This window comes from Globicephala melas, chromosome 3 (genome assembly GCF_963455315.2).
Source record: "Globicephala melas chromosome 3, mGloMel1.2, whole genome shotgun sequence".
NCBI classification, from domain to species: Eukaryota; Metazoa; Chordata; class Mammalia; order Artiodactyla; family Delphinidae; genus Globicephala; species Globicephala melas.
Genome location: NC_083316.1, coordinates 167,921,086 through 167,934,815, shown reverse-complemented (window position 1 = coordinate 167,934,815; position 13,730 = coordinate 167,921,086). Strand labels below are relative to the sequence as shown.

General features: G+C 58.6%; 2 protein-coding genes across 4 annotated transcripts in view; one reads left to right on the top strand and one right to left on the bottom strand.

Moving 5' to 3' along the window:
- Window positions 1–442: 442 nt before the first annotated feature.
- UBXN6 (UBX domain protein 6) lies at window positions 443–12,215 on the bottom strand. 3 transcript variants are annotated; one of them, XM_030879326.3, is made up of 10 exons: window positions 12,030–12,215; window positions 8,542–8,705; window positions 8,016–8,080; window positions 6,834–6,962; window positions 3,333–3,430; window positions 2,704–2,779; window positions 1,915–1,999; window positions 1,457–1,807; window positions 1,160–1,308; window positions 443–593 (listed from the first exon to the last, which is right to left on the bottom strand). In XM_030879326.3, the coding sequence occupies exons 1-10, from the start codon at window positions 12,110–12,112 to the stop codon at window positions 468–470; spliced, it is 1,326 nt and encodes a 441-aa protein (XP_030735186.1). In that variant the 5' UTR covers window positions 12,113–12,215; the 3' UTR covers window positions 443–467. The 3 variants fall into 3 exon arrangements, with proteins under 3 accessions (XP_030735186.1, XP_060153308.1, XP_060153307.1); XM_060297325.2 differs by lacking the exon at window positions 12,030–12,215 and adding an exon at window positions 10,501–10,882; XM_060297324.2 differs by lacking the exon at window positions 12,030–12,215 and adding an exon at window positions 8,975–9,103.
- The window catches only part of HDGFL2 (HDGF like 2), a 32,471-nt gene continuing 27,525 nt past the window's right edge, over window positions 8,785–13,730 (top strand). The window contains exon 1 of the mRNA XM_060297319.1: window positions 8,785–8,958. Within this exon, the coding sequence (XP_060153302.1) occupies window positions 8,800–8,958 (159 nt within the window). The 5' untranslated portion in view covers window positions 8,785–8,799. The remainder of the gene's footprint in view (window positions 8,959–13,730) is intronic.

Sequence of the window (13,730 nt, the reverse complement as noted above, 5' to 3'; positions counted from 1 at the left end):
GCCTGGCCCCACTTCACCGGGAGCCACGGCCGGGCCTCACCTGCTGGTGGCTCTGCAGAGCTGCCACCCTACACCGCCTCCCACAGCCTCAACTCACCACCGGGAAACTTTATTCAGGTTTAGAATTTTACACACCGTGTCCTGACAGGCCCAGTGTCTCATTCTTGTGCCAGTCACTTCAGGGCTAGCCACAGCCACCGAGGCCACAGCACACGGGGACGGGGCCCGGGCTTCTCTAAGCAGGCTACTAGAGGCTGCCCCATCCAGGTGGCAGTCTCGGCACGCGTCCACGGGCCAACCAGTACCCCTCTCCATGCCTGTGGTACCCGTGGGCAGGAGGAGGTTCCGGAGGAAGCTGGGAGGCCCCGGAGTGGTGGGGGGACCGGGGACGAGGGGAATGTGGAGGAAGCAGGGAGAGAGCATGAGACAGACCCACAGGGGCTGAAGCCAACCTTGCTTTTATTTCATTAGAGCTTCTTGATGGCCGACAGGAGCTCGGGTTTCAGGACAGATGAGTCTGGCTGGACCCCCGCAGCCCTGATGTCTGCTAGCACGGCTGCATCCCACGAGAAGGTCAGGAGGGCCGAGGGCACCTGCAGTGGGGTAAGAAGCCTCAGCCTCGCTCTGGCCTTTATGTGACAGAGCTCTCGCTTCACGTTCAGATCTTCCTGCTGGAGCCGGGACTGCTCCCCGCCGCTGACGGCACACCCATGCACTCAGTCCATTCTCATATAACAGGGACTTCTCTGATGATGACCCGGGCTCAGGGACACCCCCTGGCCTGGCTGAAGCCAGCCCAACATTGGGCAGCAGTCAGGACTTCCTGTCCAGGCCTCCCTGAATCAGGGTCTGACCACCCTCCAGCCCCCTCCTACACCCTCCCCAGTAATTCCTTGCATTTTGAATGCCACCTTGGCTCTGCGCCACAGAGGACTCTAACACACCGGGCACATTCCCATTTTGTAGACACAGAGAAGTTACTCAAGATCAGATGGCAAGGAAGTGGAATGGTGGGACTCACACCCAGGGAGCCTGGCCCCAGGACCCCTTCCCCTAATGCCACCTCCAACTGAAGAGCATCCCCCTCCTCAGGGGTTTGTGCTGATTCAACAAGAACCCAGAAAACCCAGTTCCGCTGTGCGGGGAGCCCGTCACTCACCAGCCCGCACTCATTGAAGGCCAGGTTCTCGTCCTCCAACAACTTCTGCCCTCCCAAGGCCAGCAGCTCAAAAGGCAGCCAGTCGATCAGCAAGGCCTCCCGGACAAATGCGTACAGTGCTGCCACCCGCTCCCGGGCGTAGAAGGTCCCTGGCGGGGGGACAAGTGTGGCGCTGGAGCTCGTGGGAGCACCCCTGAGCCCTCGGCCTCCTCCCCCGGGACGAGCTCAGACCAGAGCAGCCTGCTCCTGCCGGCGCACAGTGGACCCCAGGCGGCATCGCCAGCACCCAGCACGCACCCTGGAGGAGGCAGCCGTCGGGGAAGCGCACGCGCAGCAGCGTGTATGTGTACTTGCGCATCTCCCTCTGCTCCTCCCGCTCGCGCATTGCCTTGGTCCGCAGCACGCTCATCCGCTCCACGGCCTCTGACCGCAGCCGCTGCTCTCGCTTGAGCTCCTCCGCCGTGAGGCTGAAGAAGTCCGCAGGCAGGTCGAAATGGGAGGCCAGGGGCGAGGGCCGGAAGACCAGGCGCTGGCGGGCCAGTGTGGCCCTCACGGGCTCGGCGTGCAGCAGCTGCTCCTTGTGCTGCTCCAGGCTCTGGGGCTGGGCCAGGGCGGCCTCGCTCAGCACGTAGAACTCCTCGGGGCCCTCTGGGACACATGGGCATGTCACTCTGCCGTGGCAGGGAGACCCCCGAGCCGGGCCCCTCCCACCCCTGCCCCTGGGCTCAGCCACGGCCCTTCTCTTTTTCTCTTACCCTGGTCGGGGATCGGAAGCAGCACCTTCTGGAAGCCGATGGCCTCAAAAAACTCGTGGGTCCCTTCCAGGCAGTTAATGCGCTCCTGAGAGCGGAGCCAGAGGTCATGCGGGACCCTTGAGGCCTCCTCGTGCCCCACCGGCCTCACTGCCCACCCCGCCCTTCTGGCCCAGAGTCCCCAGTCTCAGAGCGGCCGCTGCCCCTGGACAGGATGAACCCCCAAAGCTGTCTGCAGGGGTGAGCTCACAGAGGGCCTGGGATCCCAAAAGGTCAACACCAGGGTGAAGGAGGCTGAAGAGCCAAAGGACAGTGGAGGCTGGGAGTCCCCAGAAGCGGGGGAGGCAGGCCCTGGGATGCTGGATGTGGGTGGGGACCCCCAGGAGAGAGCGGGGCCCCGCCAGCTGCACGGGTACCACGGGCCAGAGTGCTAGGACCCTGCGATTTCTCCACAGAAACCAAAAGTCTGCGTTTGCGTGAAAAATCTCCCCAGTGCCGATGTGTTCCCAGCTAATTCAAAGAAAAGTCGAGTCACGCCGTGGGTTGGTGGCGAGAGCAGACAGCGTATGCGTACTGTGCTCGTCCTGCGCTCACGAAGCCCTCCCTCCCCGCCTGGCACCTTCTGCCCACCTCAACTCCCAAGCCCTGCAGGGGCCCTTCTGCAGCCGGCTCTGGCCGCCACTGGCTGGCTGCAGCCCAGCTGCTCCCACCGCCAGCCTGGGTCCTGGGTGGCCTCACAGGCCCGGCCACGCCGGCCACCCCAGGCTAAGTCACTCTGGTGGCAGCCCTCACCTGGAACACCTTGTTCTGAAGCTTGATCTTCCGGTACTTCTCCTCCTCAGGATGCAGGTGGATGTTGTCCAGGTACCTGGGCAGACAGGGGAGAGCAGCTCAGAGCCACACCGGCTCGTGCTAAGAGTGACCCCTGGGAAGGCTGCCGTCACACCCTGTACACCCCATAGAGCCCAACCCCTGGTGCCCCAGACACTGGGCCTCCTCCTCGGTCCTGCCTCCCCCTGAGGGCACCAAGGAGCCACCGTGGTGGGGGTGGAGCAGGCAGAGCCAGAGCTGATGGGTCCCCAGAGCCGGCTTGGGGGTTGCTGAGCAGCAGACTTCTGGCCCCGCCCCCGACCTGCTCCCATCAGAGGAGTTGGCGGCCGGTGAGACCCTGCCTGCTTCACATTCTTCTGATGATCCCAAAGGGAAGCCAGGGTTGGGAACCCCCGATTCAGTAAACCTCTTCATTCTAAACACTGGTAAACTGAGGCCCAGAGAGGCCAAGGCCCTTCCCCAAGGGCGAGGGGGAGTGAAGGGTGGGGCCTGGCCTCACTCCCAGGGCCGTGCTCCCTCTGGGGCCCCTCAGCCGATCGCGATGGAGGCCCAGGAGCTGGCACCCCAGTGGGAGGGGGCCACCCACTCACCTGGCGATGGTGTCCACGCCCAGCTTCACCCGGTCCCGGTCCTTGTTGAACGTGTGGATCTTCATGATGGAGGCGGCCACTGGGTCGGTGGAAAAGTGCTGGGAGGAGGGAGGAAAGCTGAGTCAGAAAGCGTCCACCTCAGGGCCTGGAGGCCATGCCAGCCAAGCAGCCAGGTCTCAGCACTCAGGTGGCAGCAGTGACACCGGTGACAAAAGTAAGAACTGTCTCACAGCAGGCCCTAGCGTGGGACGGAAGCAAATTCAACAGCAGAAAAAGGAGGAGGAAAACCCTTTTGATGACTCCAGCCTGGGGCCTCAGCCCTGTCCTCACGTCTTGGGAAAAGGGGGCGATGGCAGCCCAGGTTACGCCACCCCTCGGGTCGGCGTGACACAGACCTTTGCCTACCGCTCTGGCTTTGGCGCCCAACGCCAGCACTGAGTGCCACCAAGGGCGCAGCAGCTGAGTGCCTGGGACCCGCCAGCCACCGCGGACCTGCCGTCCCTCCTCATCCCCCATCCCTACGAGGGACGTTCTAGAAACAGACGGAGGTGGCAGAGACAGGACGCAAAAGAGGTCTGTGACCTGTGGCTGCCTGATCACTCCTGGGGGAGGCAAGATAGTGGAGACATCACTGACCGGTCCCCATGGGACCCTGCGAACAGCACCCCAGCGAGGAGAGGCTGAGAATGGAAAACTAAGGCGAGGGGCAAGACTGGGCAGATCTGCTCACGCTCTGGACAGCCACGGCACACGGCCACACCGTATGGTGGTGTTTCTCTGCAGCCCCAGAAAGTCACTAGTTACATGGCGAGTGGGGCTGGCACCCGCATCAGCCCCAAAGTCATTTGCTCTGCCTGGATAATGGTGGGGGTGGGGCCTCCCTGGCGGTCCAGTGGTTAAGACTCCGTGCTTCCACTGCAGGGGCCACGGGTTTGATCCCTGGTCGGGGAAGTTCCACATGCCGCAAGGTGTGGCCAAAAAGAAAAAAAAAATGGTGGGGGTGAATAGCTGGGTCACCAGAGGTGATGAATCAAGAGCACAGAAGACCTGGCCCCCTCAGATCTACCCCTGGGCAGCCCTGCAGAAGCCCAGCCACAGCTCCTGGAAGGCAGCTGTGGGGCTTCCACCCTGCCCCAGCTACCTTCCCTCAGCTACACTGGGGTGAGCCTTCAGCAGCCACACTGTGTCACTTAGTTGTCTGATCTGAACTGGGCCAGCTCTCCTGGGAACTTCAAATTGGGACCCAGCCCAGTCTGCCAGTAAGTTGCCAGGGTAGGACAAAAATATGTGGAAGGGCAGAGAAATCGGGTCTGCAAAGAAGCAGCAGTAAGATGGGGGGCATTCTCAGGACAAGGCTGAGCCAGGCTGACCGCCCCCTACTCCAGCCTCCTCAGGACAAGCACACCCACCCACCCAGGGAAGAGTTGCAGCTCCAAATGCTGTTCTCAGATGTTCCCAGGCAGCCTGCAGCCTCGTTTAAATTAGGACCAGGGCGCACGAACGGACAAGGGGACAAAAGAACAGACACATCCCGAAAGGAACCGAATCCATGTAGGGATTTACTTTGTGATAATGGAAGATTTCACGGTGGCCAAAAGACAGGTGTTTCAATAAATGAGGATTGGGGAAAACTGGATAACTATCCGGAAAAAAAAAAAAGGAATAACACTAGTTCCATGCGTCCTGTTCTACACAGGTATAATTCTAGTGGAATCAAAGCTTTAAACATTAAACACAGCAAACAACAAAAGGCAAAACAGAAAAGTACTAGAAAAACCATGGAAGAGTTGTTTTAATCCTGAAGTGGGGAAGGCCTTCCTAAGTAGGTCACAAAACCCAGAAGCCATAAAATAAGACTGACACATTGAATTACATAGAGATTAAAAATTTCTACATGGCCATATGACCATAAGCCAACTCTAAAAAGTAAACAACTGGAGAAAAATATTCACAACTCAGATCATAGGCAAAAGGCTAGTTTTTCCTAATATGTAAAGAGTCCCTACAAATCAATAAGAAAAAAAAAACACCACCCAACACAAAAATGGGCAAAGGATGCATTCTCATATGAAAACACAGCCAACCTAAGCCTAAAAAAGGAAACGCAAACTAAAACTATGCTGAGATATTATTTTTACCAATCAGTTTGGGTAAAGACAAAAAATGTTTGGTAACCCACAGTGACAACAGGGGACAGGGAAATGGGTATTTTCTCACACACTGCTGGGTGAGTGTGAATCAGGACAACCCACATGGAGGTTCATCTGGTGACAACTCTCCAAAGCCCTACACGCTGTCCTCTGTCCCAGCAACTCTGCTTCTGGAATGGAGCCTACAGCTCAAAGTGGTGTACAGACAAGGTTTTCATCATAAATATTGTCCTCACTAGCAAAAGACTGGAAACTTCCTACGCGCTTATCAACACCAACACGGGGTTGGTTAAAGAGTCAGGGAACAATTTGCCGTGAGTCATCACACAGTCACTGTGGAGAATGCAGGCTTTCTAACCGCTCAGAAAAAAACAGAGAGGCGTGAGAGAGCCAATGGGGTAAAAATGTTAGCAACTGGCAAATGTGAGTAAGGTGGGCAGAATGACATATATATTTGTGACCTGATCCCTGGAACCTGGGAGTATGTTATGGGTCAGGGGGTGTGGAGGTGACAGATGGAGTTAAGGCTGCTGCTCAGTGGACCTTAAAATAGGGGGATTAGAGATTAGCTTGGATTAGCCAGGTGAGCCCAATGGAATCACAAGGGCCCTTAAAAGGGGGAAGAGAGAGACAGAGAAGCAGAGAGATGGCAGCTGGGAAAGACCTGGCCTGGCACCGCTGGCTGTGAAGACAGAGAAGGAGCCGGAGCCATGGAGTACAGACAGCCTGACTCCCCCTAGGGCTCCCAGAAGGCACACTGCCCTGCGGCCAACTTGAGTGTGGCCCCGTGAGACCCAAGGCCCACTTCTGATTTCCCGAATTATAAGAGGCATGCTGTCTGGAGGCACCAAGTTCGTAGTAATCTGTCAGAACAGTAATAGGACACTCCCACCCTGATTAAAGGATGTTCACGTGTTCTTTTTGTTCTCCTTGCGATTTTTCTTTAGGTTTGAAATTATTTCCAAATACAGAGTTTCAAGGGGAAAAAAAATGTGGAAGTTCTTTCTGCACTGATATAATACCTAGCAGTTTCCACATCAGGCGTGAACGGTACATTACCTTTTACGTAAAACAAACACACAGCACGTGTGGCAGATATAGACGTATCGGTGGTTTGTACATATTTGGAGCATCTCTGAAAAGGGGCCTAGACTACTTACAGCTGCTGCCTCAGGGAGAATGGCCACGAGGTGAGTGGGAGGCGGCTTTTCCCCGCCTACCCTTCTGTAACTTGAATTCTGTCCCTCAGGTAAGCATTCCCTCTTTAGAGAGGTTAGAACAGAACCACAGCATATGCTCTGTGCCACCCGGGCTCCCGGGGGGCGGCTCTTGCACCGGGGCCGGCACTCACCGACAGAATGGCCTCTCTGATGCAGGCGTCCCGCTGGTCCTTCCTCAGGATGGCCCCTGTGAGCGGGCAGGTGAAGTACACTCCGGGCACTGCCAGGTGGGTCGAGCCCTCCTCTTTGGGCTTGGGCGCCTGGGAGGATGGGTGAGCGTGTCTGAGCCTAGACTGTGGACAGAGGCCACCCCGAGCCGCCCGAGTGCCACAGTCCTGAGAGCATGACCCTGGGAGCCAGACATCCTGGTCCCAATGCTGTCCCCTCTGCCTATTAGCCATGGGACACCGTGGCCCAGTGGCCAAGCCCCTCTGAGCCTGTCTTCTGGTCTGTAAGATGTCCTTGAGGGACCACCTCAGAATTCAACAAGGTAAGGAACGGAAAGTGTGGAGCAGCTCCGGACACGGTGTAAGTGCTGAATTGATCGTTCCTGCTCTTCCCGCCCCCCTACCTGGTGAGGGAGGGGCTTTGGTGGGAGAGTGAGGAGTCACGGTGCCCTGGACGAGTCCCAGCCTTGCTCTGGGCTTCAATTCCTAGGTAATATCCAGGGTCCGTTCCATTCTGAAATTCAGTGAGGCCTCACAGGTGGTGCTGCTCAGAACACCCTTTCTGCCAAGTTCTCCTTTGAGGCCTGCCTCCTCCAGGAAGGCCTCCCTGACTACACCAGTCTCCATGGTGCCCTCCTGTATCTGAGGAAGGCAGCAGAGGGCAGTGCTAAGGCTAAGGGCTTTGGACTCAGACAGACTGGGTTCCAGTCCTGCCCTTGCTGGTTTCGAAGTGCATGACCAAGGGCACCAGGCCTCACCTCTCTGAACCTCAGTTTTCTCTTCTGAAAAGTGGGAACTGTAACAGCACCTACCCTCATGGGGTTACAGGGGAGGGAGGGGACTTAATGGAGGTGCAGTCCCTCCCCCAGGGCCTGGGCCTGGTGTCATTAGATGCCAAGCACACAGGTCCCAGATGACACCGCCCTAAACCACGGGGATCCCCAGCGTCCTGAGGCCAGAGATGACCTCGATCCACCCCGATGTCCTTTCTGCATCTCTCCAGCACCAGATGCTTACCGCCCAGGGCTGGGCACCAATCAGACCAAACACAGAAGAGAGCCCAAGCGGGCACTCTAAGGGCTCCCAGCCCCCCCGCCCGCCCCAGGCCACCCCTTGGGTGTCATGCTGCCATCGTGATGCTTTTACCGGGTTGGTCCCTGGGGCCTCCGGGCTCCCACTGACAGTCGCTTCAGCTTGAAGTTCCTTTCTCACTGGAGGGAGAGGCAGGGACGGGTCAGTGTGTGAGCCAGGCACACCATTCTCCGGCATGGACCCTCGTGTGGGTCAAATTCGAGTCCTTCCAGCTCAAGGTCCTCCCAGCCCGCCAACCTCTCCATGCCCCCAGGCTGCGCCAGGCCACCGTGCTCCCCCCCCTCCTCTGAGTCCCAACCCTCCCCCCCCCGCAACCTCCCTGACATCCATGCCACCCAGACCACAGCAGCCCCCCTTGGCCTTTCCACCTGAATGGCCCCTTTGTGGACTGGCTCACAGCTGTGATTTAAACCCTCCTCCCACCCCGAGTCACTGGCTATGAAATTATTTTCAGCCAGAGCCAAGCACAGGACCTGGAACGCATGAAAAGTCAAGGATCAGCCTCAAGGACAGAGGGGCAGAGGCCCGCTCCACCGCCCCCCGTCCCCACCCCTGTGGCCCAAGGACGGCCGAGGCTCACCCTGGCTCCGGATGGACTCCTGTGACGTGGGGCCCCGCGCCCTGGGCTGCTTCTGCTCGAGCCGGGCCAGGGCTGCCGCGGCCGCCATCTGCGCCTCATCGGTAGGTCCCTGGCGGGGCTGCCGGAGCGCCGGCTTGCTGGGCTTTTCTCTGGGGGCCTTCTCCCTAAGGAGATGAGGAGGGACCGTGAGGTGACGTGGGGGCAGACAGAAGAGCTTTTGTCCCTCTCCCACTTCTGCTCCTGCCCCAGCAGACAGACATGGGCCTCTGCCCCAGGGGTCACCACGGCCACCAGACGGGTCTAACGCAGACGGAGGAGCCTCGGGAGGCATTTGGTGACTCTGCTCCCCGCCCTGCCTGCCACTTTGGACAAATCCTGCACTGGCCTGGGCCTCGGAGTCATCATCTGTCAGGCGAGGTAAGAGCACACCTACCGTCCGCAGGGGCTGATGCTCTTCGCCCCCTTCCCTGAGCGAGAGGCTCCACCCGTACTGTCTACGAGGGTGAGACATGGAGGCTTCATCTACTGAGCACCTCACCTACTGTGTGCCAGACAGCGCACCAGGAGCTAGCTGTCGCTCAGCGCGTCTATTACGCATGGCAACGTCCCTCCCAGCGAGCGCTCCAGACGCCCTTTCACAAGCCCCAGAGGGTCACGGAAGCTCGGGCAGCGGGCCAGGCCGCACGCAGGCCCTGCGTGGAGTGTGTTACAAGGGTCTGGTTTAGGGACTTCCCTGGTGGTCCCGTGGTTAGGACTTGGTGCTGTCACTGCCGTGGGCTCGGGTTTGATCCCTGGTCAGGGAACTAAGATCCGGCATGCTGCGCAGCAAGGCCAAAAAAAACCCCAAACAAACAAAGATCTGGTTTAATCTCCCGTCCACCCTGGGAAGTAGGCAGGGTGATCAACCCATGGGATGGGCAGCTTCCTAACCCAACCTAGCTCGAGAACGACCTGGCCTTGACGTTCCAGCAGAGATGGCCTTCTTCCCACCAGGGTCTGACTCACCTGCCTCACCCTCCTCCTTTCCTCAGGACCCTCTCCCGATGCCAGTAGTTGGAATCATCTGTGCTATATCTCTAGAACCTTCTCAGGAGCCAAGGCTCTGAGTTCATGGCCCTCATGCTTCCCGCTCTGCTCAGACACCCGGGCAGCCCTCTTTTCTTGTCCCCAGGCCTCTGGGAGCTTCCTGCCCATCCCGGCCCCTCTCTCCAGCCCTCCCAACAGCTGAGAGTTTCAGGTCGAAGAAAAGACAAGTCACGTAGTGCCACCCTAGCCCCCATCTTTCCATAAAAACGCCATTTTTCCAAGACCCCTCACTCACCCGCTTCATGGCTCCTCTGGGCAGCCAGAGGGATCCTTCTAAAACCCAGTCACTCCTCTGCACAAAGCCCTCTCATCCCATGCAGGACAGAATCCTGCAGCCTCCGCACGCTACAGGCCAGGCCCTTCACAACCTGCCCCTTTCCCTTGTTCACTCCTATCTAAACTCCCTCCTGTTCTTCACACAGACCCAACCTCCTACGACAGGACCTTTGCACATTCTGTGCCTTCTGCCTGGAGTGTTCTGCCAGGGAGGGACAGGCACCGCTTCAAGTGTGTGTGTGTGTGTGTGTGTGTGTATGTGTGTGTGTGTGTGTGTGTGTGTGTGTGTGTGTGTGTGTGTGTGTGTGTGTGTGTGTGTGTGTGTCAGAGACAGAGAGACGGGTTGATTTCCACACGGCTGAGTCTCACCTCATCCAGCTCTCGCTCAAAAGTCGCCTTCTCAGAGAGGCATTCCCAGACCACCTAACAGTCACCCACATGGCTCACTCTCTGGACCCTGTTTATTTTTCTTCAGGGCTGATCTTTCATCGTTTATGTATTGTTCTACTTGTCCACCTCTCCCCACTACAACGTGAGCCCTGAGAGGGCAGGGATTTTCATGCCGTAACAGTGCTGGACACACACCCTCGCACGCACCCTGAGTCTCCAGTCCGGCTCCAGGCACATCACAGAAGCTTGGATCTCCATGTGACTCCCCTCTCCTGTCCTCCCAGGAGGACACAGCCATCAGCCCCCACCTCCTTCCTGTCACACACAGTCCAGCTGCACCAGCCCCCCACCTCCACCCACTACTTGATGAACAAATGAATGGACCCCCTTGTCTGGCCCACGGCTCTCCCTGGGCCCCTCTTAAGGTGGCCTCCTATCCCTGTCACCGCCCCAGGCTCCCAGGACCTGCACTTCCCTCCCGTACTCATGGATCTGACCCTCATGGGCCTCGTTTGTCCCACTACTCCTTTGTCCCCTCCCAAGAACCCCAGGGGCCCCCAATCCTCGTGACAGATGCCCTCATGTCCTTGCCACGCACCCACTCTCCCTCACCCACCCCCACTACCTCATGATGCCCTCACCACCCCTTCCTGCCTCCCTGCCTCTCCTCTGACCCCCTCCCAGCCCCGACCTCTTCACAATCCCTTCCATTATGCCTCACAGACCCCTCCCCAGGCTGACCTCTTTCTTCAGTCACTCCCCATCCTAAACCCCCTCGGGTCCCCCAGCCCCCTCTGTAGCTCCTGGTAGCAGCCCCAGCCCCTCCTGAACTCCCTCTTCTCATCCCGTCCCCCCCAGTGGAGCCTCCTTCTCAGCCCACCGGCCCTCAGTCTGGCATCCTCACCTGCTCCAGCTCTTCAATACCCTCTGCACAGCACTGGCCCCTCACACCTGCCCATGGAGTCTCCAGTGTGGCCCCAGGCCCTTCTCTTCTCCAAGTCCTCCCCAGATAAGTCACAGAGGCCTGGAAATGCAGGCCACCTCCCCTCCCCTCCCAGGTCACCCTCGGAACCTCCAGACCACTCAGCCATCACCCACGAGGCCCCCCACCTCTTTCCGGTAGCAGACTCCCCCAGCTCCCCATCTCCACCCACCTGCCTCCCTTCTCCTCCCAGACCTTCCTCAGCCCCTCACAGCACCCACCACCCACCCAGTTCACCCGCACCTCCCAAGTCCCTGACCACACTTCCAACAACACCTCAGGCTCCCTGGCCTTCCAGATCCTCAACCCATCCTCCCTCCTGCTCCAGAACCAAGGCCCAGACCCCTATCGCCACAGAATCTAAGCCTCACGACTTTTTGCGACCCCAGCTCTACCTGTTTCTCCAGGCTCAGTCCCCAATCTCTGGTCACCTAGATTCCCCCAAACCCTATGCGATGCCTCTTCTGGGCCCCTTCTCCGCATCCCCGGCCTCTTCCTTACCGCCCGCCCTAACCCCCTAGGGTCTCTCCAGGGACCCCCTCACTTCCTGCATCCCCGCCCCCTCCTGCCCCGCCCCCGGAGGCCTCCCCTCTCCCCTACTCCCACTCCCTCCCTCTTGCCCCGCCCCCCAGGTTTCTCCCCACGCTCTGACTCTCTGCAGCCCCACCCCCCTCTCGTCTTCACTGGCCTCCCCGCCCCTCCCCCTCCGCTGATCTCCGCCCCCGGGCCTCAAGCCTCAGCGCCTGTCACGCACCCCACCGACTCCGTGAGCTTCTGCCCGGGCCCCGCACTCTTGAACTTGACGTCGGCCTTGATCTCTTGGAAGAATTTCTTCATGGTAGCGGCGGGCCCGGCGGCGGGGGCCGCGGGGGGAGGGGGGCGCAGGGGCCAGTAAGGGAGGGGCCGGTAGGAGGCAACAACCGGAAAGAAAATACTGGGCCGCCGGAAGTTCCGCCTTCCCGTGGGCAGCCCACGTGACAATCAGTCAGGCTCCGCTTTCTAGATCTCCGAGCCTTGCTGGCCCGGAGTGAGCGCTCTGTACTGTCGGGCCGCGTCTCGGTGGTTCCCCTGGACTCTGTTGCCAGGGGCAACGAGGGCGCTTCCTGCGGGAGGCTGTGCTTGGGCGCCTTCCACCGCGTTCCCGAAGGAGTGAGTGACAGGAGAGGGAGGGACAGACCTACGACCCCACGGAGAAAGCGCTGGCCTTGTCCGTTTCCCTCCTCAAGAACCATCCCTGGTTCCCCGGCGGTTACGTGATAAGGTTCCAACTCAATGTGGGGGCATTCAAGGTCCCCACAAGCCAACCCGGTGGTCCGCCCTAGTAGTCCCCCACGCACACAGTGTGGGAGAGAATGAAGAGAATGCACAGAGCTGGGGCTTGGGGACCCACGATGGCGGACCCCAAGGGGTTTAAATTAAGCAGATCGGGAGATTATCCTCAGAGCATTGACGAAGTTTAAGGAAGAATGGAAGAACCTGGTGCCGCCCAAACTTTAACCTTCCTGAATTTCAGTTTCCTATCTATGAAATGGGGATAAGAATAGCACCTGCTGGACTGCCCTGGCGGCGCAGTGGTTAAGAATCCGCCTGCCAATGCAGGGGACACGGGTTCCAGCCCTGGTCTAGGAAGATCCCACATGCCGTGGAGCAACTAAGCCCGTGTGCCACAACTACTGAGCCTGTGCTCTAGAGCCCGTGAGCCACAACTGCTGAGCCCGCGTGCCACAACTACTGCAGCCTGCATGCCTAGAGCCTGTGCTCCGCAACAAAGAGAAGCCACCGCAGTGAGAAGGCCGCACACCGCAACAAAGAGTAGCCCTCGCTTGCCGCAACTAGAGAAAGCCCGCGCACAGCAACAAAGACCCAATGCAGCCAATAAAGAAAGAAAAGAAAAAAAAGAATCCGCCTGCCAATGCAGAGACACAGGTTCGATCCCTGGTCTGGGAAGATCCCACATGCCGCAGAGCAACTAAGCCCATGCACCACAACTACTGAAGCCCGTGCACCTAGAGCCCATGCTCTGCAACAAGAGAAACCACCGCCATGAGAAGCCGGCACCACCGCAAGGATAAGTAGCCCCTGCTCGCCGCAACTAGAGAAAGCCCACGCGCAGCAACAAAGACCCAACACAGCAAAAAAAAAAAAAAAAAGACAATTGAATTAAGCCTCTAGGTCTAATTTATGGGAATTACAAGGGATAGACAAAGAATAAAACAGCCTCACAAGGGAATTCCCTGGCCGTCCAGTGGTTAGGACTTGGCACTTTCACTGCTGAGGGCCCGGGTTCAATCCCTGGTTGGGAAAATAAGATCCCACAAGCCGAGTGGCATGCCCCGTCCCCCGCCAAAAAAAAAGAAAAGAAAAAGAAACCAGCCTCATGAGGAGATAGGCAAATCCAGACTGTGAGACATCCTCCAAGCCGACTGACCTGTTTGCTCTAGAACATCAACGTTGT